This window comes from Protomyctophum bolini (assembly GCF_963924005.1).
Source record: "Protomyctophum bolini genome assembly, chromosome: 13".
Classification (NCBI taxonomy): domain Eukaryota; kingdom Metazoa; phylum Chordata; class Actinopteri; order Myctophiformes; family Myctophidae; genus Protomyctophum; species Protomyctophum bolini.
The window spans coordinates 34,391,974-34,417,871 of NC_137874.1; the positions used below are offsets into that span (position 1 = coordinate 34,391,974).

The window sequence follows — 25,898 nt, forward strand, 5'->3', positions numbered from 1 at the left end:
CTTGTATATCTGCTATTTTTCAATAGCTCCCAAAGCTGCTGTTGTATGATAAAGGGGGAGGGGTTAGGATAAGGGGATGATATTGTGATGTCACTATATCACTGTCATTTCGATTGGGCCTTTTGAGAAACCAAAAATAGACATATTTGAATATTCTAACCACACCTGGGGGTCTATTAGAGTAATGTCTCCAGAGGCAGAAAAATTATGGCACTCCTTTTGGTGTTTGAAGCATCGTGTTATACTTTAGCTAATGAAAAATCGTGAATCGTGAGTATCTTTCAGAGCGAACTTTTTTAAGTCAAATAGTCCCTGGAACAACATATTTTCAGATGGGGGTCTGCGGCCATAATTACATTATCCTTTTTGAGGTCCTTGATGTGAAATAGTTTGAAAACCACTGACATAGAAACATTTAGATTTAGGATTTGGAAAACATTTGTAGAATCGTCCTCAGGTCAAAATGGGTAAAGTAAAACATTTGAGTACAACGTTGCACTTTTTACTGTATCATCCATGGAATGAATGATCACAGTGCTACTGTCTAAAAAACATCTTTATACCGTGAAGAAATTCAGTCCAAGCCAGAATACAAATCTGGACATAAATGTTTTAATTTTAAATGAAAAGGATTGCAGACACGATCTCAATGGGTTGATTTTATGTAAGAATGTGAGCATGAAAGCCGTTAAATGTTAATGGGTTAATGTAGTTCAATCCTTATTTGATATGGATCAATGGAAAGAAGTTGGCTTACTTAACAGGGTTCAAGAGAGAACTGTAATCAAATAATCTTTCTGTACAGCTTGCAGTACAAAAGTGCATGAACTGTAGGGAATGCCATTGTGGTGCAGTATTGCAAGTTCTCTTCATACTACCAGATCAAAGAACAGTTTTCACTATAGATCATGAAAAGACTTTGCGCACCGTGCACTCACTGGGTTTTCTGTCTAGTGTCTCTTTATAGTGGCATTTACACAGGGTTGGTAATTGCGTCTTGAGACTAAATAAGTCCTCACTTTGTTCGAGGTATTCACTTTGTTGCAAATTTAGAGTGGACCAAAACTACACAATGAGCGTGGCTCGTTCAGACTGGCCATTTGAAAGTCTTTGACTTTGACCCGTGGGACCTTTTCTCCGGTCTACTGCATACTTAATCTCCGAATTTAAGCACAATGTTGCACTCCTTTTTTCTCTCTCCACCGCACTCACTCTATACAGGCCTTTTCATCCAAGTGTCAATGTGAATAACGACCCACAAAAGGGCAAGGTGACGATAAGGACGTGTCACCTTTCTTTCTGTCCCTTTGTTGTCTGTCCCCCACGCAGCCAACGGCAGTGAGCTGTACATCGGCAGCGTGCGCTACGAGGACACGGGAGCCTACACCTGCATCGCCAAGAACGAGGTGGGCGTGGACGAGGACATCTCCTCTCTGTTTGTGGAAGATTCCGCCAAGAAGACTCGTGAGTCATGCAGGAGGGGTCATTCATCATGCTGTACTTAACTCAGGGTGGAATATGGACGCTAGTTTTTCATGTGCTTAAAAGAAGAGATACAAAGTAATCTGTCCTTATATTCTGCAGAGGTTGAGGCGTGGTATTATGCTAATTAATAATTGTGTGCATAAGTGCCTGTCAGTAGTAAATGACTATACGATTCACTAACTCACACGCGCGGTGGTAAGAACAACGTTGCATGGTGTGCACATTTCTGTGCACATACTGTAGTGAATGAAGCGGTTTCTTAATTTTTGATTTATTTCAGTAGACAGCAACACAATAAGAGAAGGATGTTGGAAGGCCTTGAGTGGCCCGGGTCACTGCAGAGAAAAACTAAAATGCCTGCCAAAGAGCAGGGTTGCAGCACAGTAATTTCTCTTCTCGGTGAATTTACCCATGGACACTCTTATGTCCCAAGGGCCAAGGTCCAAATATATTCTTGAGTGGAGAAACTGTGACACACTGTGCACTAGAGATACCATGTTTACTTTGTCAAAAAGTGAAGCTTAAGAGTAATACACATGAAGAGCAATAATGTACTTTTCTGGAACAGAAATGTTGCATCCAGTTTTTCTGTGTCTGTGTACGGGAATCCAAAAAAAGAAAGAAAAAATAATAAGAAGAAATTAAACAACCTGGAGGCTTAAAGACAAGTGAAAGGGCAAATCTAATGCTATGAACCTGTATTCATAATTATGCATTAACATATTCTCTGTCTTTTGGGGAAACATAATGGCCTTAATTAATTGGAAGCGACACTTTATACCTCAAATTTACATTTGTCTTGTTCTGGCTGCTAAATCTGTATTTTGGACGATCTCTCTCTCTTTCTGTGATGAAGTAACTTGTCTTTTGTCTTTGCTGTTTTTTATCCCCTGGACCACTCCACTGCTGATTCCATAGTTGCAAACATTCTTTGGAGAGAAGAAGGTAATGTATTTTTTAAATTGTACATGCCCTATTATAGTCCCATTTTGGTGTTTTTGTTTAATGGATGTGGAATTGAGGTAGCCTGTACACTTTCTTATATACTATTTTGAAAAACAAAAGAAATCCAGCAGCACAAAATGTAAGCACACTTAACAAGTTGAAAACGGGTTGGATTCTTCTTGGAGTGAAGGAAGAACCCAATCTACGGATGTACAAAGACAGCAGCAATGAAAACATGAAGGATCTTCGCAATAAAACCACTTTATGCACAAAATTGTGTCTACCCAGAGAGCACATTAACTGCTCTGGCTCTGGGAAATGCGTATAATATGACTCTAACCTCCATTACTGTAGATAGTAATACATAAACAAATAAAAACTAGTTTTGTTGAGAAAATTAACCCTGTTGTGCTCCAGGCTGTACAAATCATGTATAGGAAAGTTGTATCATGACCTTTATATATATAGATACTGCAGCTCAGATTCACAGCAAAAATGGGAGACGACACCGTGAACTTGTGGTGAAAATAATATGTTTATTAAATTAAACATGAACAATATAAACAACTGCTATATAGTGTATGTGGGTGAGGAATGCCTGAATGTGGGAGAGTGCAATGTAGGGTGTAATGTACAAATAAACAAACACAGCCAAACAAAACTACTGCTGCGTGGAAGGAGAGAGAGAGAGAGAGAGAGAGAGAGAGAGAGAGAGAGAGATGCATTGCCATTTCCCCGGCAGACACTGCTCAGCTCACCTCACCTCAATACAGGAGCAGGATTACAGACAAACACCCAGAGGGTGCACAGGCAGAATGGAAGGGGTCAGCACAATACCAAAGTCTGTCCGGACTAGTTTCACAGCATGTCATAGCCTATGCCGGGGCAGCAGTGGCTCAGGACTAGTTTCACAGCATGTCATGGCCTATGCCGGGGTGGCAGTGGGACTAGTTTCACAGCATGTCATGGCCTATGCCGGGGCGGCAGTGGCTCAGGGGCAGAGTGGCTGGTAGAACAGCTGGGTGGAAACAGTGAGGTTCCCAGTTCGATGCCGGGCTCCCCCAGAGTTGGTGTCGAAGTGTCCTTGAGCAAGACGCTGAGCTGAACCCCTAATTTCTCCCGATGAGCAGCATGTTGGACCCTTGCATGGTTCCACACTCTTCTCCCTTCTGGCTCCAAAACTGTGGAATGCACTTCCCATTGCAGTCAGAACTGCAGCATCACTCCCAATCTTCCGCCGTAGTCTGAAAACCCACCTTTTCAGACTCCATCATGGCCCATAGCACTTACCCCACCCCCTTAGATAGCATTTCTGTAGACTTGGATAGCATTTGATACAGACTTATAGCATGTTATGTAGACAGCACTATAATTGCATTGTATGTAGTCATAGCACGTCATAGTACATATGTATAGCATAGTAGTATAGATGTATATAGTTTATATGTATAGCTTCATTATATAGATATTCCACTGTTACTTTCTTAGCTTACGCATGTTTCTTGATAAATGTTTGTATGTGATGTATTCCCATGCTTTTTTGTTCTTGCTTAATGTAAGTCGCTCTGGATTAAGAGCGTCTGCTAAAGGCCTAAATTGTAAATTGTTCCCTCCGCCATCGGTGTATGAATGTGTGTGTGTGAATGGGTGAATGTAATGCGCAATCTATCGTCGTAGGCATGTCATATAGTCCTCCTCTCATTGTCGTTTCATAGGCATGTCATATTGTATATATATATATATATATATACACACCATTATCAATGATTACCACATAGCCCTTTACATTATGTTGACTGCATGCACAGCCACACACTGCAGAGTTCTATTGTTAGAAAAGGACATTGTAGATTGATTGTTCCAGCAGTTGCGTTGGTGACAGTTAATTTGCCACAGTGTCATTAGTGCGGTGTATGGGTCTTTGTCTTATTTAAGTCTTTATGACCAGTGGTTCTCAAACTTATTTTATTTCAAGGATCCCTATAGTTTAGGATGCATTAGTCCACAGAGTCACCCAATAACTGACAGGGTTAGAAATAGAACCAAAAATGAAACCTTTACAGGTCCATTTGGTTCCATTTCTACACTCTCAGAGTCACAGACCCGAGAAGGGTCTAACTATCAATAATGTACGCCCACCATGATCCCAATGGGGTCCCTGGACCCCACTTTAAGAACCTTAATTTAATTGGAACAGATTAAAGCTACAATCACTTACTTGTATGTCTGTGGCAGTCTTGTCAGTCTATCATACAATGCTCAGCTTTTCTACGGAGCTGGTATGGATGTGAGTTTGTCAGTTTGAGGACTTGGAGGCAGCAGTTTTGTTGTTGTTGTTGTTGGACGTGCTGCTGACAGGGCCTTTTGTTGGTGTTGTCAAAGTGCCTTGACAGCCAGTCAGAGCGTGCATTCACACCAACGTCAAATCATGCTAACAGGAGTCTTGTCTTGTTCGCTATTTTGGCACTGTGAAAGAAAAACACACTCTTGCTTTTGTGTGTTTTCACTCTACTTGTCATGTGTGTGGGTCTTTTGTGTTGTTGTGTTTTCACTCTACTTGTCATGTGTGTGGGTCTTTTCGCCCCTGCAGGCCTGAGTGTGGGGAACATGTTCTACGTGTTCTCTGATGAGGGCGTCACCGTCCTCCAGCCCAGTGAGTGTGAGATACGACGGCACATGAAGCGCACGGAGAGAATCGTCGCCACCTATGTAAGTATACCCCCTAAGAACAGTGATTCAGTACTGCTGTGTCGCCCTATAAGAACAGTGATTCAGTACTGCTGTGTCGCCCTATAAGAACAGTGATTCTATGTACTGTCAGTACTGCTGTGTCGCCCTATAAGAACAGTGATTCTATGTACTGTCAGTATTGCTGTGTCGCCCCATAAGAACAGTGATTCTATGTACTGTCAGTACTGCTGTGTCGCCCTATAAGAACAGTGATTCTATGTACTGTCAGTACTGCTGTGTTGCCTTATAAGAACAGTGATTATATGTACTGTCAGTACTGCTGTGTCGCCCTATAAGAACAGTGATATGTAAGTACTGCTGTGTCACCCTATAAGAACAGTGATATGTAAGTACTGCTGTGTCACCCTATAAGAACAGTGATATGTAAGTACTGCTGTGTCACCCTATAAGAACAGTGATATGTAAGTACTGCTGTGTCACCCTATAAGAACAGTGATATGTAAGTACTGCTGTGTCACCCTATAAGAACAGTGATTATATGTAAGTACTGCTGTGTCGCCCTATAAGAACAGTGATATGTAAGTACTGCTGTGTCACCCTGTAACAACAGTGATTCTATTTAAGTACAGCTGTGGGCCGTGAGAGTACTGCAAGTGGGCCCCCAAATATTTGGCAAAACACTTAACATAACATTAATACTGAAGGTGAATATAAAAGTATTTTTTATTCCATTGTGATAGCAATAAATAAGAACTTGTTATGTACTATGTTGGTTCCATTGATCCAAACCGGAACACAATCAATTGATTGGCCACTTGACGAAACATGGACGGCAGGTTGTCAGTGGTTAAAACGCATGTGTGAAGGACAATGTGGCGCCCTAACGTGAGCGAGAATTCCACTCTTTTTTCCATTGTCAGACTGTTGGCCGTCCCTTCACTAAGTGCAATGCATTACTCATGTCCATTAGTCAACAGCTCAATGCGATAGACTGCATAGAGTCTATAGTACAAACCCCCAGGTTTGTAATCCATTGAAGAACGCCGCACTCCATGAACAATGGGCTTTAGATGGTAAAAGTTCGCCTGTTCCTCTGAGGGATTTGGGTTTTACAGGACACTGTAATTATATTAGAGATCGATACAAACTCAATGAGAGCTATGTTAGCCGGCTACTGCTGCAAACAGCATTTTCTCTACTTCGCCAAGGTGAAGGGAGAGGGCGCACACACGCGCATGTGTGTGTGCGTGCGTTCGCATGTTTGTTGAAACTAGGGATGTACAAAGCTCTTGTCAGCAGAGACAGCAGGCTGCAGGATTTTTAATCACATCTGATACTCTTACAGTATTGGCTATTACAGTGAGTTAGCAGTTGATAACTTTGAAGCTTTAAGCTGAGGCTAAAACGGGTGCACGGGAATTACACTGATGTCAAGATATTGTTGATATTAATAGTATGAGTATTAGCAGGCAGGGCAGTGGTAATTGCTACAGATACGGTATCATGATTTTATTTATATTACACAGTAACAGTACTCCTGTAAGGGTCCATTTTTACACATATACAGAACTCTGGATTTGGCTAATTACCTGCAGCAGTTAATGCTGTAATAATACTACTACTAATAATAATATGATTTATATAGCGCTTTTCAAGGTACTTAAAGTCGCTTTATATGACAAAAAGAATAAAAACAAATGTATTAGAAAAATTAACTAGTCAAAATGTTTAAGAGGTTAAAAACTAGAAACTAGTGACGAAGGTGGGCACAGTTCTGATGTGAGCTGGGCTGCGGCGGTGAATGCCCTGTCACCCCGCAAGTTCACTTATTGGGCTTGTGGTGGTTCCAGTTGGTTGGCAGTGCTTGACCTGAGGGCGCGGGTGGGGGACATGGCGTTGACACACGTGTACAGTACATTGCTTCGCAGGTCAGAAATTCCTGTACCATGCCACTGTTTCCTGGATGACAAGCCATTGTATTTCTGTTTGTTTTCTTCTGGTCGCGCCGTGCCTTGTTTGGGGTTCCCCACCATGCAGGAGGAGATGTGTCCTAAGGGTCAGGGGGTGTCCCCCCAGCACTGCGTGTGGTCCTCGGCCGTCAACGTCAGAGATAAATACATCTACGTGACTCAGCCGCTGCAGAACAGACTGCTGGTCATCGACACCCAGGCACAGAAGGTGGTGCAGGTGAGTTGAACAGAACAGACAGAACAGACTGCTGGTCATCGACACCCAGACACAGAAGGTGGTGCAGGTGAGTCAGAACAGACTGCTGGTCATCGACACCCAGGCACAGAAGGTGGTGCAGGTGAGTCAGAACAGACTGCTGGTCATCGACACCCAGGCACTGAAGGTGGTGCAGGTGAGTCAGAACAGACTGCTGGTCATCGACACCCAGGCACAGAAGGTGGTGCAGGTGAGTCAGAACAGACTGCTGGTCATCGACATCCAGGCACAGAAGGTGGTGCAGGTGAGTCAGAACAGACTGCTGGTCATCGACACCCAGGCACAGAAGGTGGTGCAGGTGAGTCAGAACAGACTGCTGGTCATCGACACCCAGGCACAGAAGGTGGTGCAGGTGAGTCAGAACAGACTGCTGGTCATCGACACCCAGGCACAGAAGGTGGTGCAGGTGAGTCAGAACAGACTGCTGGTCATCGACACCCAGGCACAGAAGGTGGTGCAGGTGAGTCAGAACAGACTTCTGGTCATCGACACCCAGGCACAGAAGGTGGTGCAGGTGAGTTGAACAGAACAGTTCAGAACAGACTTCTGGTCATCGACACCCAGGCACAGAAGGTGGTGCAGGTGAGTTGAACAGAACAGACAGAACAGTTCAGAACAGACTTCTGGTCATCGATACCCAGGCAGGTGAGTTGAAGCAGGATAAGCAAACGAAACATTTAGGACATGTTTGACATTCAAAATAGCAGTGGTGGGAAAAAAGTACTCGAATGTTTGACTTATTAAGTAAAAGTATCAATTCAATACTGCAATATAGAATTACTCCGTTATAAGTAAAAGTCCTGAATTCAAAATGTATACTTGAGTAGAAGTAGAAAAGTTATTGGCATCGAAATGTACTTTCAGTACCAAAAGTAAAAGTCGTCAATTTTTCAAATCTTTTGAAAATAGCAGATCTGCAAGCTCACAATGTGATGCGATGCGAGTAAAAGTACAATATTTGTAGAAGTAAAAATATTGGAAATACTCCGGCTACCTCCTAAGTACAGTACTTAAGTAAATGTACTAAGTTACTTTCCACCACTGCCAAACAGTGTTCAATGTGTTTGTGTCACATTCTAATTCATCTTTTATTATTGAATTTAGGACTCATTCATGCGCACACATTTACACAAACTCAATTGCCAACCTGAGATATTGACATTTATTGAATTGTACATCGTCCATTAGTAATTAGCACAGTCATTTCACCGTTTAACAGTATTTACAAGCACACAGCTGTTTCCTAGTTTGCACAATAAAATAATAATATGTATTCTGAGTATTAAACTGTGCGGAGCCTTCGGACGATTGCTTTCTTCAGTCAGTTCGGTTTTATCTAGTGTTCTAGTCCATTAGTTCTCAAACCTTTTCATGTCAAGGACCCCCAAATTGACATCTATTAGCCTGCGGACCCCCGTTTGTACGGCTCCAGCAGTCATTTTCAACCGTTTTCATTTCAAGGACCCCCAGTTTGACATGCATTAGGCTAGACACCCATTTTAACTGCATTTCTATCTCTGGGACCCCAATTTATATTGTAAAATCAATGTTAAATGGTTTGGTTCCATTTGTACACTCTCAGAGTTACAGTCCCACAAGGGCCCATTTGGTTCCTAACTATCATTGTGCTGAGGACCCCCTGGAACTCCCTCAACGGTCCCTGGCCCTGTTCTAGTCATCAAAACATTTGACTACACACCCAATCGCAACGTGCTCGATTCAGCTCGCTGCACCCTGGAACCTGCACCACGCAAGAAGGCGCGAGATAAAATAAATCAATCGCACCTCAAGCACTTTGAAACAATATGTTGTCCACTTGGATGCTGTTCTGTCTGGCCGGTCATTCATCTCACCTGTAAAGGCTGTTTAGAGACCAAAGCCCCGTGGAGGTATTCCCAGGGTCAGCATCATTTATATAGCCTACTGCATGCGGGAGGAAATAGACCAGATTTAGGGAGGAGGGGAAGATGACAGGGAGGGAGATGAGGAGCACAAGCTAGATGGGAGGAAGGTATTACAACAGACAGGGGAGACAAACCGAGTGAGTAGAGGGTAGATGTTATATGTCAGAACGTCATAGAACAACTGTCAGTTGTGTGCCAGGTGGCAGTGCGGTCTTGCATTCCTTGACATCCTTCAAATACTTGCCGGAAATAAGGCTGAGTGCTCCTCCTCTGTCAACATATGGTTCTTTTCGACTCCAAGAACTAAGCGAACTGTGTCGTGCCGTGAAACGTATTTTACGGGTGTCTACAGTAATTGGGCTCTGTTCAGGAGGTGGTACTGACCCAAGGTTCTGGGAGCCCAGAACTGACTGCTTGTACTTTCAAAACATTTCTAAAATAGCAGACCTACATGCGTGCAACGCATAGCGACTGGTTGTTGTGAGCTTAGTACACTTATTTTTATTATATTATTTTTGACAAACAATCTCCCTTCAGAGACCAGCGGTTCTGGTTATAATTGAAATGGAAACATAGAAAAAGCCATCATAAAACATTCAGGAAGGTTCTGGGTTACCCTTCATAGTCGAAAAGAGCCAATGTCACAAATAAAGTGTGTGAAATTGTTTGAAAATAAGTGGCACTCAACTTGATTTGGAGACCTTACTTTCATGCATTACTAATTGAGTAATAGTACAGTTAATCTGTCAAATTACGCATTCAATTCAGAAACTCATTTATAGTTTTTGAGCTTCTGATTAAACCAATGCATGCTGTATAGTGACAATGCAATCACTGCAATTGATCTAAAGAAGTTCGCTCTTTACACTTTGATTAGATTAAAATATATGCCCTGCACTGATAGAGTGCTGCAGCTTCTGAGTTATGTTTCATCATGACATTAAGATTAAGGACGCTTAAAACCAATAATATTATTCCTGCATTATGCTCTATTACATTTGGCCTACCTGCTTCCATTTCATATATTGCCTTGTGCTTTTTGCCCTTAATTTCAGGGTGTTTTGAGAAAGTAACGAAAAGTAAATTGTGAAGGAAGGAAGGAAGGAAGGAAGGAAATTAAAGCGTTCATTACATTGTTAATTTCATTCACCCATGCACACACAGCGGAGGAAACCATGCAAGGCACCAACCTGCTTTTCGGAAGCAATTAGGGGTTCAGGGGTTCAGTGTCTTTCTCAAGGACACTTTGAGTCACTAACTCTGGGGGAGACAGGGGATCGAACACGGTTCTTTTTTCCTGAAAAGTAACCGTTTTGGACATACAGTTTGACAGCGCCGATATGTTTGGCAGCTTGTGACCTTTTGCCTCACACGTAAACCTCCTTCTCCTCGTCTCCATTTCTCTGTGTTTCTCACCAAGCTCTAGTTCACCAATGAAGCACGGAAATGGCACGAACATTACGAGTAAAATGAGATTGAGAGGCCCGGTGGGATGTAGGACTATGGCGCATGGTCTCCATCGCCATCTCTCTCTCTCTCTCTCTCTCTCTCTCTCTATCTTCTCTCCGTAGCCTGTGGATGCAAGAGGTTAATACATCTTCCCTGTCTCGTTGTCCTATTTCCTCCGTCCATCTTCGTCCTGCACCACCAACGTTCAAAGCCTTCTCTTTTCCCCAACAAAATACAAACACAATGCCAGCTGAAATGGAATGAAGAGAGCGGGAGGGAGGGGGGAATCGCTGCACCTGCAACACGATGCAATAACCGCGAAACAGCCTGAGCAAAACCTAGCAAGTAATTTTCACATTTTGTTGACAGCCCGACGAATACCTGCAAGCTACACTTGTTTTTTATGTAAAACAGTTCAGCCTCGATTGTAGCCGCCCCCAACGTTCTGGAAAAGCTGCCTTCCTAATGGCGCCTGGTGTCATTTTCGTGTTGAGAAAGACCCCACCTTCTCACTCTGTTTGTCACTGTCAGCGGGAGTGGCAGGTGTCTGCCAGATAACGGAGTCTGAAGGGTGGACTGCAGTGATTAGAGAAGTCGCCCTACAGCTACGCAGACTCGCAGAGCCGCTTTGCTGTGTGGGAGCAGATGCACTGGATCATTACTTTGAATTCTGGCAAAACTCACTGGACATTTTGACTTCTGTTGTTGGTGCCTCGTGTCTTCTATAACTACGGCATGGTGAGCATATGCTACTGTATAGCCACGGGGCTGACTTAGTTATAGCTTTGAAAATAATAATACAGGTCTGGACCATGCATGAAGCGAGGACTCCACAGAGTTCATCATAATGACGGAACTTGAAAATGAAAAATGGAATTGCAATGTTTTCACCTGCGGTGAAAGAAATGAATCCATGAGAGAGCTGAGCGCACCTTTGATCCCATAAAGCTAGTCGGTTCCACTCTCCCAATCAATGAACTCAGCTGGCAGCTTGGCACGCACCTGGTCAGACTAATCATCCCGCAGCACTTCATGCTTTTCTCTTCTGATCAGCGCTGACTGTGGTTCTCTCGGATTCACTCCTCACCTCACCTCTTAGAACACACACACACACACACACACACACACACACACTGAATTGAATTGCAATTACTTTATTTATCTTGACTTTGATATTATGACGCATTGATTGACTATATAGACACCTTTTTTACGCTCTTTACTGTTGCTTTGTAATCTTTTGTCTTTTTTTCTTTTGTCTTTGTTTCTACTGTATACTACAGTACTTTATATTTGTCTCATACTTAAAATGTAAGGTGTAACGTTAACTGCTGTGCCGTGATTTCCCCCCGCGGGATAAGGTATCTTATCTATATCTACATTGTAGACACACACACACACACACACACACACACACACACACACACACACCCACACACACACACACGCACGCCCCACCCATAAATATCAGCATGTGGGCTGTGTGTTGCCGTGACAGTTGGCTGACCAGTGGAGAGCAGAGGGCTGGCCCCTCTATTACCGAACACAGGTCTCATGGTCTCGCTCCACTGAGGAGGGTGTCAGCCGCTCGCTGCTCCATGTCAACAGGAGCAGGGTAATGGATTGTGTTATTCCTCGTTGTCGACAATGCACCACACCTTGGGTTGAGTGGGTTGCCATGAGTCAGTCTCTCTCTCTCTCTCTCTCTCTCTCTCTCTCTCTCTCTCTCTCTGTCTCTGTCTCTCTCTCACACACACTACCTACTGTCTTTCCATGCCTCTCTCAATTTCAATTCAATTCACACTCTCTCTTCTCCCTCTCTCGCCCTCCCTTTATCTCACTGTGCCCCCCATAAGGCTAAATGGATACAGAAAGGATTATTAGGCTCAATTCAGCCCCATCAGCAGAGCCTGCCAAGGCCTCAGAACAATGGACCCCTGCTTTCACTGTGTTACCACAGTGCTGTACTGCACTGCACGCACTGGACACGTTGTTATGGGTCCCCTTCGTTTAGTTCTCCTACATTTGGTTTTTCATTTAAAAAAAATCATTTTTTTTTTAAACAAAAAAGCATGAATTAATAAAGTATTAAGTTGAGAAAATATGCTTGAAAGGTTCACTTCTGTGGACTCTAACATTACACCTAGCTACATGTTTATTAAGCATTCATTTCATTACATGTCAATTTCAGCTGGTTCACGTGCTTTTTGGAACCAGTGCGGTACTGTATATGCGGTACTGTATATCTCCCAAACCGTCACTTTACAGGACATTTAAGAAGAAAAAAATATATCCTGTTCCCATGGATGTTTTTACTTTTCATTGGGTGAATAATGAATATCTATAAAAACTACTTTCATTCATAATTCAATAATAGCATATACTATTATCGACATAATCTACTTTGTGTGTCACTGTAGTATGACAAATATAATAGCACATAATATATTAACCAAAACACATCAAAAGGTGAAATATGCAATGTGCAACAATATAATCGGTTAAATCTCTCTCTCTCTTTCTCTCTCTGTCTCTCTCTCTCTCTGTCTCTCTCTCTTTCTCTCTCTCTGTCTCTGTCTCTCTCTCTCTCTGTCTCTCTCTCTTTCTCTCTCTCTCTGTCTCTGTCTCTCTGTCTCTCTCTCTCTAGGCGGTAGCGACAGACGCTGTTCCAGTAAAGCTCCTGTATGACAAGTCACATGATCAGGTGTGGGTTCTAACCTGGGGAGACATGCAGAAGACACACCCAACCCTGCAGGTATGGAGCATTTGGCTGTGTGTGTGTGTGTGTGTGTGTGTGTGTGTGTGTGTGTGTGTGTGTGTGTGTGTGTGTGTGTGTGTGTGTGTGTGTGTGAGTGTGCACATTAGTTGTGAGTGTTAAAGACGCTGTGTACTTTTCCTTTTCATTTGTCACGGGACACAACAGTTCTCCTCTAGACCTCCCATGTGGTTAAAATGTTACAATGTGAGGATGTCTTGCCTGCAGTGTATTTTCAACTGTAAGCTTCAAGTTTCTCTAGCAAACGGGTGAATGGGCGATGTAACCTCAACAACCAGTAAATGAGAAAGTAGTCGAGAGAATGTGGAACTAATTGATACTCTCTGACATAGATTAAAAAAGTAGCTTTTTACATTTGTGGCACAAATGTGAAAAGCTACCTTTACATTTTTTTTTCTTTAATATCCTTTTCTTCTAAGCAACAAGCTATATGCTTAGATGATTTCTATTTATATTGGGATACATTTGCGCGACTGTAATGACGAAGTGGGGGAGGAGTCTCCACTTGCGCTTTATCGCTAAGGGCCGATTCATACTCCTATTTTACCGCTGTTTCGTCGCTGTAGTGCCGAATTGATTTCGGCTCATCCGAAAATTTCAGTAGCACCGAAGAGCCGACTTTAGGACGGTACCCCCCCCCCCCCCCGAACCTCAAATGACGTCACATTGTAGGCTCTACAGCGCCGAACCGACTTTTATTCGGCTCTAAAATAGGAGTATGAATCTTACTAATGCAGAGCTTCTGTTGCTCCAGACTGTATGACGGAAGATTATTATTAATGGGAGTGTTTGAAAAGAATACCGTTTTCCTGGAAAGACTCCCAAGTTGGGAAGAACCTGTGAGAGAGAGCTAGCCGCCATGTCTGCTCCCCATAAGAACCTGTGAGAGAGAGCTAGCCGCCATGTGTGCTCCCCATAAGAACCTGTGAGAGAGAGCTAGCCGCCATGTGTGCTCCCATAAGAACAAAACAAGAGGGAAGAGCTCTTGTTAACCCCGCAGGATGCTCTGGGTTGTTTGTAGCAGAGTAGAACGATTTCAGGACTTTCTCTGACACCTTTATTCTCCACAGCTGCCTGAGGGTGGTACAGGCGTTGCCTTAGAAGTCTTTGCCACAGCCTTTGTGTGCATGTTCCGAGCCAGGTCCTCTGTAACGTGCACCCCGAGTACTTGAAACTGTCTACCCTCTGGGTTACGCCACCGCCTGGGCCTGAGCAGACGCTCTTATTCCAGAGAGATTTACAGTAAGCAAGATCAAAACATGGTAATACGTACATCAAATACATAAAAATTTGAATCATACGTAAGCTACAGTAAGAACCTAACAGTGGAATATCTATATAATGAAACTATGCGTATACTATACAGTACCCTATAGAGTGCTATGTTATGCTACATAAAATGCTATCTAAGTTACATAAATTGAGCCTTTGCATACGCCTGTAAGGTCGTCGAGGCTAGGGCAATGGGAAGTGCATTCCATACCCTCTCCACTGGTTCCCCATTCAGCCATGCGGTTCAGTGCTAATGACGTACAGTAGATGACATTGGAGCACAGCCACGGTTGGTATAGGTAAACATTGCATGCATCTTTCTATACGCTCTGTTAGGCTGCTTAGTGAGAAGCGCTCGATCTTGACATGATATCCAAAGCATTTCTCTGCTCAGAAAAAACTTCCGTGGACAGGGGCCAAGTGTCACTTTGTATTTAGAAAGCAGTGTGTTGATTTGCTGTACAAATCCTTTCATTCTGTGCACATACAGTAGGAGACCAGGAAGGCATTATAGATGAGTATCTGCGTGAGCGCATCGAAGTAGAGAGAGTGAAACAGCCTCCCCGCTTCTTGTGTTCCCTGTGATAAGTATTTCCGCGAGAGCAACTAATCTATGTATGTTTTAGAAACGTTTACCGATGCGCGGGAAAGGAAAAAAAAACAGCACTTCACAGCTGAGGCGCTATAGCTGTCTGCTTTGTGACTGCGGTCCCTTTGGACCGCTGGTGTTGTGGAGACTTCACAAATGAGAAACGATCACAGGTGCGGCGGTGTCTAATCCGCCTCAGGGGATTGGGTGAGGCGGGGGGGGGGGGGGGGGGGGGGGGGGTGAGGAAAGTAGAATAGTTCTGGTTTATACCAGCGGGAAGAAGGCTGAGGTGTTTATAGTGTGTGTGTGTGTGTGTGTGCGTGTGTGCATGCGTGCGTGCATGCATGCATGCATGCGTGCGTGCATCCAAGCGTGTTTTCTGCGCACCGGGCATACGCTCCACCCTGGGAGTCCATTGTCAGCTCTGTAATGGACACAAACATGTTTATTGTTCTGCTTCGTCCTCTCAGAGGGCAGGATCCCATTCTAATGGCCGCAAAGGCGTGTGGTTTGGTCTGTGTGGCGTTGGGATTCACTGTGTCAATCCATTCTGGGGATTGGGGAGGACACACTCAAAACGGAACAAATAGATGAAAGGTTCTCTCGTGGCCTGATTGGGGCGGTATTGAACTTCTACAAAGAACCACCTGAGCCCATGAGAATACTTAGTTTTAATTGAAGGGCTGTCAGCCATATAAAGGGATCTTTGTGAATCTGATATCTGCCACGTTCCTAGATAGTTTGAAGTGCCTATTCGATACATTCTATAGTTCAGTGCTGTGTTTTTATTTTCTACCTGTGAGTGTGAGGCCACCCAAAGAAGCATTTCATCCTGTGATGTTGTAACCCATTTTTCACCCATGTGTCAATTATCTAATGTGATCCTGGGCTCTACACACCCTCCGCTCTACACACCCTCCGTCAGCAACGGACTTGGAGTCTTCCTTCATGCCTGAGTGTCCAAGTTGCTCCTTTACACCTGACAGGGGGGAGTTTCCCTGGTTGGACGTAGCGTGTGGAAGTAACACGTTATTCCAACCAGTTCCTTTCCCCTCCATCAGGCGCTCCGGCTGGCCAGGGGGAGGCAGTTTTAGCCAAAAAAGCAATTATGACTCTTCCTGGTATCACCATTGTTCCATTATTCCATAATCATTATCAGTTGAGCATATTCTTTAATATTTCCTCCCTTTATCATATTATTTAATATTCCTTTAGTAACTGGCTCGTCCGGTGGTGCCTCTCGTTGCTCAAGTTGCTCAGTTATGCTCACTATATGCTGTATAGTATGACGAGGTCTACAGACTGTACATATATTTGATTATATTATGACAGGACACTTCACTTAGTATTAAGTGAAGTGAAGATGCTACACTTGGCCAAGGACCGGTTTTGGATTGGAAACGATATTGCAAACATTTTGCCATTCGTCAAAGTCTGTACAGAATTGACCTTCACAGCTTCACGAGCCAGCTCTTTCTCTAACTTATGCTCACAAAGTATGAATCATGCAGGCTTTAGACTAGAGTGTTGGAGCCACAGGATTGTTGTTTGTTGACGATTCGGTGCTTCTTTGTTGTGTGAGGTTTAGCCCATTCTGACCGGGAACCCATTATGGTGTCAGCATCATGTCATGCTTTAGCTATTGAAAAATAGCAGATCTACAAGCTCATAGCGCGCCACCGAGTGGCGCGCTACGAGCTTGTAGGTCTGCTATTTTTTGAAAAATCGAAGAACGACTGACATTTTTTAGAATCTGATCTCAGGTCCAAATGGGGTTAATCAGACCAGTGTGTGTCCAGTGGAAACCTCGTATGAATCTGATCTCAGGTCAGAATGGGTTAGGTGTGTTTGTCATCCTTTCAAGCTGCCGGAGTATACTGTAGCTCTTCGAATGGAGGCGAGAGAAATTTCGATGAAAGACTTTTCTTCTTCCGACAGCTGCTTTTTTTTCCCCTGCCCGCTTTCCGTCGTCTCATTTTTCCGAGAGAGGGCAAAGGGTAGAATAACACCTTTTATGCAAAAACATCCTCTTCTCGTTAGCGATGGTTTATCTGGACTGCAGATGAAACGTTCTTTGAATTTAATTTACCGGTACTCAAAATGTTTTTCTTTTCCTCTGCAGTCGTTCAATAGCGATGAATAATTAGAGGATGGGGCATGAATCACTCAAATATGCAATTGCAGTGAAACGGCATAATGGACTGGAGGGCATATGGATCACACCACAAATAAATGGCCTGATAATGTCATTATCATTTGGGCTGTAGGTAATTGACCTCTGCATCAGCATCCTGTCACCACCGGAGGCACTGCTATAACGACGGGGCTGTGTGTGTGTGTGTGTGTGTGTGTGCGTGTGTGCGTGCGCGCTCGTGCGTGCGTGCGTGCGCACCTCTGTGTGTCTGTTTCAGGACGTGCATCCATGCACATGCCAGTGAGATGGGCCTATTTTCAAGCAGCCATCATTTATAATGGCTCAATATCCCTGTACAAATAAGGGAGGGAGTGTGATTGTCAATTCATTAGAGAAGACAAACAGAGGAACATGAGGCGGGCGAGCTGAGACATGGCCTTTCAGTCCTGTCTGTGCATCATGGTGCCAACAAGATGTCCACTCTTGGCTGCAGTTTATGGCCATGCCCAGTGTGCCCACACGGTATCTGACTATGGCCATGCAGCCCAGTGTGCCCACACGGTATCTGACTATGGCCATGCAGCCCAGTGTGCCCACATGGTATCTGACTATGTCCAGTGTGCCCACATGGTATCTATGGCCATGCAGCCCAGTGTGCCCACACGGTATCTGACTATGTCCAGTGTGCCCACATGGTATCTGACTATGGCCATGCAGCCCAGTGTCCCCACACGGTATCTGACTATGGCCATGCAGCCCAGTGTGCCCACATGGTATCTGACTATGTCCAGTGTGCCCACACGGTATCTGACTATGGCCATGCAGCCCAGTGTGCCCACATGGTATCTGACTATGTCCAGTGTGCCCACACGGTATCTGACTATGGCCATGCAGCCCAGTGTCCCCACACGGTATCTGACTATGGCCATTGTGGGAACTGAACAGAACCGAGACACTCAGTGGTACAGATTATTACAGAATCTCGCCTACAGGCGTCTTTATTTGTATAAACAGACCCGTGGGGTTGGGCTTGAAACGGTAATCAGAATATCAGGTATGATCAAAACAACAAAAAGAGTCACTGGTGGGAGCTCCAGGCTTTCCCCTCTTTCCCTAGGGGTGGCGCTGGCCGGCTCTGTCCCTAACCAGGTCCCCACGGGGAACGTGTGATTTCGGGGATAATGCTCCTCCTGGCCGAGGCACACTGGCGGGGGTATTCCCTTCCCCGCCTCAACCTCGCCAGCGGAGTTAGTCTGTGTTAACGTCGGGAGCGTGTTGCCGCCAGTGCATGGCCCGTCTCTCCGAGTGTCATGTGAGACGTGAGGGCAGAGGCAGCCTCGCCTACATATTGTCTGTCTGTCTGGCTCCGCAGGTGGTCTTGATTGGTACGCGTGAACTTGAGACAATATGTAGGCGGGGACGTAGCGGCCGTCTACCAGCTGGCCGAGTGGTAGGCGGGGCCTTCTCAGCTGCACTCCGCCCGCTTCCCACTGGCTCTCTCGGGTCCCATGCTTACCTGGCGGCGTGTTGCCTAGCGACATGCCACACATCCTCCCTCCAAGCTTGCCGGTGGCTCCGGAAGCTTCAGTCTCTTCTTCATACCTCCGGGAGAGCGCGTCTGCGTGCGCTATGTCCTTCCCGGGCCGGTGTTGTACGTCGAACTTATAGTTCTGCAGCTCGAGGAACCATCTGGTGACGCGGTCATTCCTGTCTTTGTTGCGGGACATCCACTTCAAGGGGGCGTGATCCGTGATGACGGTGAACTGCCTCCCCCAGAGGTAGTATCGCAGGTGATGAATAGCCCATTTGATGGCGAGGCATTCCTTCTCCACCGTGGCATAGTTGCGCTCGTGCTTGAGTAGTTTTCGACTGACATACGTCACCGGGTGTTCCTCTCCGTCTATGACCTGCGAGAGCACGGCTCCTACCCCCGTTCCCGAGGCGTCGGTGTGAAGGACGAACGGTTGGCTGAAATTCGGGGCAACGAGTACCGGTTCCTCACATATAGCCGCTTTCAGTGTGTGGAAAGCCTCCTCCGCCTCGGGGGTCCAACCTACGTGGTGGGGCAGGCTCTTCTTGGTCAGGTCATATAGTGGCGCTGCAAGAGTGGCAAAGTCTTTAATAAATTTTTGGTAGTAGGCTATGAGCCCCATAAATGATTTCACCTGCTTCTTGGTGATCGGTCGGGGCCAATCCCTCAGCCTTTCCACCTTCTTCCGCTGTGGCTTGACACAGCCTCGTCCCACCGTGAAGCCTAGATAGTCCGTCTCCGTCAGGCCGATGCGGCATTTTTTAGCGTTGGCTACCAGCCCGGCCTTACGCAGCGCCCCGAGCACTGCCTCTAGGTGTTGTAGGTGTGCCCGCCAGGTGGCGCTGTGGACTACGATGTCGTCCAGATATGCTCCGGCAAAGTCCCTGTGGGGTCTCAGGACCCGGTCCATTAGCCGCTGAAACGTGGCGGGTGCTCCATGGACACCGAACGGGAGGACGGTATACTGAAAGAGGCCCTCCGGGGTGGAGAAGGCAGTTTTTGGTTTGGCCCGTGCCGATAATGGGACTTGCCAGTACCCTTTTGTGAGGTCTAGGGTACTGACGAACCGGGCGGGGCCTAGCCGTTCAATCAACTCGTCCGCCCGGGCCATCGGATACGCGTCAAAAGTTGACACTTCATTCAACTTCCGAAAATCGTTGCAAAAACGCAATGAGCCATCTGGCTTGGGCACTAGTACTATGGGACTGGCCCAGGGGCTGTAGGATTCCTCTATCACGCCTAGTTCGAGCATTTGTTTTACCTCGTCCTTGATCGCTATGCGGCGCGCCTCGGGTATACGGTACGGCCGTTGACGGACCACCTTACCGGGGGTGGTTTCGATATCATGTTCGATGACATGCGTGCGTCCTGGCCGTTCCGAAAACACATCCGCGCACTGGCTAAGCAGCTCCTGCACGTCCTGCCGCTGCGTCGGCGATAGGTCTTCTCCTATGGGGACAGGTGGGGGCGGGGAGAAGGTGGTGAGAGAGGGACGGGGGGGAACAGTGCTAGGCGGGTGCCACTTTTTAAGAATGTTAACGTGGTATATCTGATGTGGCTTTCGCCTGCCTGGCTGTCCCACTCTGTAGTTGACCGGTCCGATGCGCGCCTCCACCTCGTATGGCCCCTGCCACTTGGCAAGGAACTTGCACTCGCTGGTTGGCACGAGTACGAGTACCTGCTCGCCCACCTTGAACTCTCTCACACGCGCCCCCCGGTTGTAGATGCGCGCTTGATCCCGCTGTGCGCGTTCCATGTGTTCGCGCACCATGGGCCAGATTTTGCGCGCTCTCTCCTGTAGCCTGTCAACATGCTCTATCACACTTCTGTGCGGGGACGGCTGCGTTTCCCACGTCTCCTTTGCTATGTCCAACAGTCCCCGGGGTCTCCTCCCATACACCAATTCAAAGGGGGAGAAACCTGTCGACGCCTGGGGGACCTCTCGAATAGAGAAGAGGACATAGGGGATCAGCTGATCCCAATCTTTTCCGTCTATATCGACCAGTTTCCTGAGCATTTTTTTCAACGTTTGGTTAAAGCGTTCTACTAAGCCATCCGTCTCGGGGTGATAAATAGAGGTGCGGATGCGCTTGATCTTTAGCCATTTGTACAGCACGTTTAGCATGCGTGCCATGAAACATGTGCCCTGGTCCGAAAGAATCTCCGCCGGTATTCCGACCCTACTAAATAGCATTAAAAGCTCGTGTGCGACTGTTTTGGCCGTGGCAGAGCGGAGCGGGATGGCCTCGGGGTACCGGGTGGCATAATCTAATATCACCAGTATGTAACGGTGTCCTCTTGCGGATTTTGGGAGGGGTCCCACAATGTCCATGGCTAGACGCTCAAATGGAGTTTCAATAATAGGCAGCGGTACTAGGGGATTTCTATATGTGGGCCGCGGGGCCGTCTTCTGGCACTCAGGACAACTTTGGCAAAAGACTTCAACAGCCCTCTTAACTCCCGGCCAGTAAAATCTTGCCAGTATACGCTCATAGGTTTTCTGCACGGCGAGGTGCGCGCCTAACTGATGCGTGTGCGCAAGATACAGCACCCGAGTGACATACTGTTTTGGGACTAGGAGTTGCTCTACTTCCTCTTCTCGCTTGTCCCTAACCACCCGGTATAACAGCCCAGCTTTACACATAAAATAGGGGAAAACAAGTACACTCACCCCGCTCTGCTTCTGTCCGTTGATGACGTCCACGCGCTGCCGCGCCATCTCCAAGTTGGTGTCGCTCCACTGTGCTGTAGCGAATTCCCCTATCCTCGGAGAGGAGGGGGTGTCTGCGTTGGGGAACTCCGCAAAGGGGTCCGCTCCTGGGGTGCAGGGTGGTCCGGCGTCCCCTTCGGTGCCTGGGTCGTCAGGGCTGTGGGAGCTGTCACTTCCCGAGGCGTCAGACGGAGCTCCAAATGCTGGGCATGCGGGTCGCGTCCCGCGGGGTGGCCGTGGTCTGCTTCGGCGGCGGCGGCGGCGGCCGCCTGCTCGCCTCCCTGGTGGCCTCTCCACGCCGGGTCGCCAGTGGCGTTCGAACAGGGGGCAGTCGTATCCAATCAGCAGGGGGACTGGCAGGGTCGGTACCACGCCCGCTGACACCAGTGTGGTGCCGCGGGTGGTTTGTATATGTATTTCGCATACTGGGTAGTCGCGCTTGTTTCCATGCACACAGCTGACGGCCATGATGGCGTCACTCACAGGCCCGGCATAGTCGGCGTGTACCAACGTCACGGCGCTGCCCGAGTCCAGGAGGGCCTCAGTGTCTACGCCGTTAATCCTCACCGGGAGGTTGGTGTGGCCGCGGCGGTCGGTGCCCGTGTGCAGGCAGCGTCTGCCGGCGTCGGTGTTGTTCGCAGAGGGCATCGGGACATCGCCCCCGTGGCGGTCCGGGCAGGACCAGGACAGGTGGTCAGCCTGGCCGCACACGTAGCAGCGGCGGGCCTGGTCCTGGTTCCGAGGGCTCTTCTCCTGTTTGCTGGTGCGCTGTCGGGGCGGCGAGCGTCCCCTCCTATCCCGTCCTGTGCGCTCTTCCTGTTTGGGTTTCGCTGCTTCGCTCCTGGTACCTCTCATGACGTCCAGGGTCACTGTGTAATTCTCTACTAGGTTCACCAGCTCGTCCACCGAGCCGGGGGCGACCTGGGCTACATACTGTCGGGCCTCTGGCGGCAACATTCTGATACACTTATCGATCATTACTCTATCTACGGGGGGTAAGTCGCCTGCTGTCGTTAGCCAGCTATGAGTCAAACGGCCCAGGGCCGCTATTTGCGCGCGTGGTGGTTGGGAGAGATGGAAGGTCCAGTCGTGGAAGCGCTGTGCGCGTGCCGGTAAGCTGAGGCCCTGGCGAGCGAGTATTGCGATTTTTAGCCGTTGGTAGTCCCGGGAATCAGCGAGGGACAAATCTCCCCACGCCCGTTGTGGTTCCCCGGTGAGGAACGGCGCCAGGATGTTGGCCCAGTCAACCACTGGCCAACGCTCTCGAGCCGCGGTGCGCTCAAACAAGTCAATATACGTCTCGATGTCATCTTCTGGCGTGAGTTTAGTGAGTACTTCGGCTGGGTTGCGCGCAACGTTAGCCTCCCTATGGAAGTGGCGCACTAACTCATGGACAGAGGCTTGTAAATTGTTTTGGCTCTGGAGGAGCGCTTCGATCGCTGGGTCCCTATCCATCTGTCCCAGAGAGGTCGGTGCGGTTCAGTTCGTAAAAAGCCCACTATTCTCCACCACTTGTGGGAACTGAACAGAACCGAGACACTCAGTGGTACAGATTATTACAGAATCTCGCCTACAGGCGTCTTTATTTGTATAAACAGACCCGTGGGGTTGGGCTTGAAACGGTAATCAGAATATCAGGTATGATCAAAACAACAAAAAGAGTCACTGGTGGGAGCTCCAGGCTTTCCCCTCTTTCCCTAGGGGTGGCGCTGGCCGGCTCTGTCCCTAACCAGGTCCCCACGGGGAACGTGTGATTTCGGGGATAATGCTCCTCCTGGCCGAGGCACACTGGCGGGGGTATTCCCTTCCCCGCCTCAACCTCGCCAGCGGAGTTAGTCTGTGTTAACGTCGGGAGCGTGTTGCCGCCAGTGCATGGCCCGTCTCTCCGAGTGTCATGTGAGACGTGAGGGCAGAGGCAGCCTCGCCTACATATTGTCTGTCTGTCTGGCTCCGCAGGTGGTCTTGATTGGTACGCGTGAACTTGAGACAATATGTAGGCGGGGACGTAGCGGCCGTCTACCAGCTGGCCGAGTGGTAGGCGGGGCCTTCTCAGCTGCACTCCGCCCGCTTCCCACTGGCTCTCTCGGGTCCCATGCTTACCTGGCGGCGTGTTGCCTAGCGACATGCCACACCATGCACAGTGTGCCCACACGGTATCTGACTACATGTATCTATGCAACTCTGTAACTATCCATCTATACCGACTGACTGACCTACAGTACCTACGTATCTTCATCAGTGTTGATTCTTTCAGAATATTTTTTATTTAATCTTAGTCTTTTTTGAATAACACAATAACATAATTTGATATAGTTTTAGTCCTATTTAGTCTTCTGAAAAACCATAGGCTTTTAGTCATTTAGTCTTAGTCAACTAAATTAACACTGATCTACATACCTATAAACGACCATTGTTCTATCCTTAGAACATGCACTCCACTGCGTGACGACGATGCGTAACGGCTAGTGGCTTGTTGTGATATATTGAATCTCCCAAATGACACAGATATATTGAGCCGCTCGAGGAATTTCATCTCATTTCCAAATGGATGTAGTTAGGAGCCGGTACGTTAAAAAAAAAAAAGAAAGTGCAACTCAGGGGTTTTGTGGAGAATGAATGTGGTGGAACAGCAAAGCCATTCAGTCACAACCAAATCCCCCCCTCAGGTGTTCGTGGCCCCCCACCGGCAGCCAGAGATGTGCTGCATGGTGGGGAAAGTGAGCCTCGATGTGGGCCTCTGTGCTGAGTGTGTGGATATGAAAAGCGCCAGCAATGACAATGAGAAGCCACTGGCGTTAAGTTCAGAGCACCTTCAGCCCCAGAGAGCAGAACAGCTGCTAATTATACTTGAGTGATATTAGAGTGAACCTCATTAACTTCCCCATTGTACTCCGCAACAATTATAATGATCTCCTTTTTCTTTCTTTTTTTTGTTGAAAGGATCATCTCTACGATTGCCAAAGGGAAAGAGTGCAAGCTTAACTATTCTATGTCACGGAGAATAAAAATCTCACGGTACTGAATCCAAAGTAAAACTGTAAAGCTCACTGTACTCTATCCAAAGTAAAACTTGTTAGCGTTGTTACTTCATACAGTAGAGATGCACCGATATATCGTCCGTATATCGCTATGGGCAACATCTGCCTTATGCAGAATGCAATATCGGTATCGAACCGATATCAAAATATTAATATATCGGATTGAAGCTGAAAAAAGCCTTTTGTGATGATGAAGGCTGCATGTTATGGAGAAGTTTTAAAAAGTATCAACAAGTCGGTAATATGTTAAATAATAAAATCACACCCGTGTGAAGTGAGGGGCGCTCTTATCATCGTACATCATCATGACGTAAAATGGACACTATGCCTATTTGCTCAGACACTATGATGTAAAACTCTCAATTCATTGTCAATTGGAATTTAATGTAAGACGAAGTTTGTGGACGGTAACTAAAACTAGCGCCCCTCAAAAATACTACATTTACATTGTTTGAAGTAATATTTGCCTCAATAGCCCTAATACATCAGGTAATAAGAATGCAACATTTCAATACCATCCCAACTTTCTAGGAAGTTAACTTAACTCTGACAGTGTACACATGTAATAGAACCATTTGGTTCCATGTGTCCCAGCAGAACCCTTCACCTTGGGGAAGCAGCTTCAAAAGTTTAAAGAAAATAAGCTCAGTTCCTTTCCTTTAAAAGAGACCCAATATCTCTCTTTCTGCGATTCTCTTCTTTGACACACTTTTCTAAATGTTTCTAAAGCCTAGAAGTTTTTAAAATCAAATAACACAAGTGAAGGAATATTCTGGTTGCAGAAAAATCTCATATAATTAAAGTTTTGCATGAAACATATCTTCAGACTTCAGACCTCCCCATACCACTCCTCTCAGTCTATACTCCTCTCTGTATCCATTCTGGTCATATTTTATTTGATAGATGCTAGTAGTAGTTATACTGTAGAATGCATTATCATGTCACTTCTTACGTTTTTTTGGTTATTTTTTGGTTATTTCAATTTATTAGTATGTTTTTAGATAGTATTTTGTTTAGGCAGATGCTAGTTTTTATTTATTTAACTAGTCCAATTTATTTAGGCACAAATTGTTCTCTTTGCACTGTACTTATCTGACTTTACCGTGTTTGTTGATTGAGCTTCATGCCTACACTGCTTACTCTGATCT

At 46.4% G+C, this 25,898-nt stretch overlaps 1 protein-coding gene across 1 annotated transcript in view; it reads left to right on the plus strand.

Annotated features, from left to right (window-relative positions):
- fstl4 (follistatin-like 4) overlaps positions 1–25,898 on the plus strand; it is a gene marked incomplete at its 3' end in the record, with an annotated part of 280,325 nt that overhangs the window by 250,228 nt on the left and 4,199 nt on the right. Inside the window, exons 9-13 of the mRNA XM_080779497.1 lie at positions 1,330–1,464; positions 2,404–2,430; positions 5,021–5,139; positions 7,159–7,308; positions 13,348–13,455. Coding sequence (XP_080635623.1) covers positions 1,330–1,464; positions 2,404–2,430; positions 5,021–5,139; positions 7,159–7,308; positions 13,348–13,455 — 539 coding nt within the window. The remainder of the gene's footprint in view (positions 1–1,329; positions 1,465–2,403; positions 2,431–5,020; positions 5,140–7,158; positions 7,309–13,347; positions 13,456–25,898) is intronic.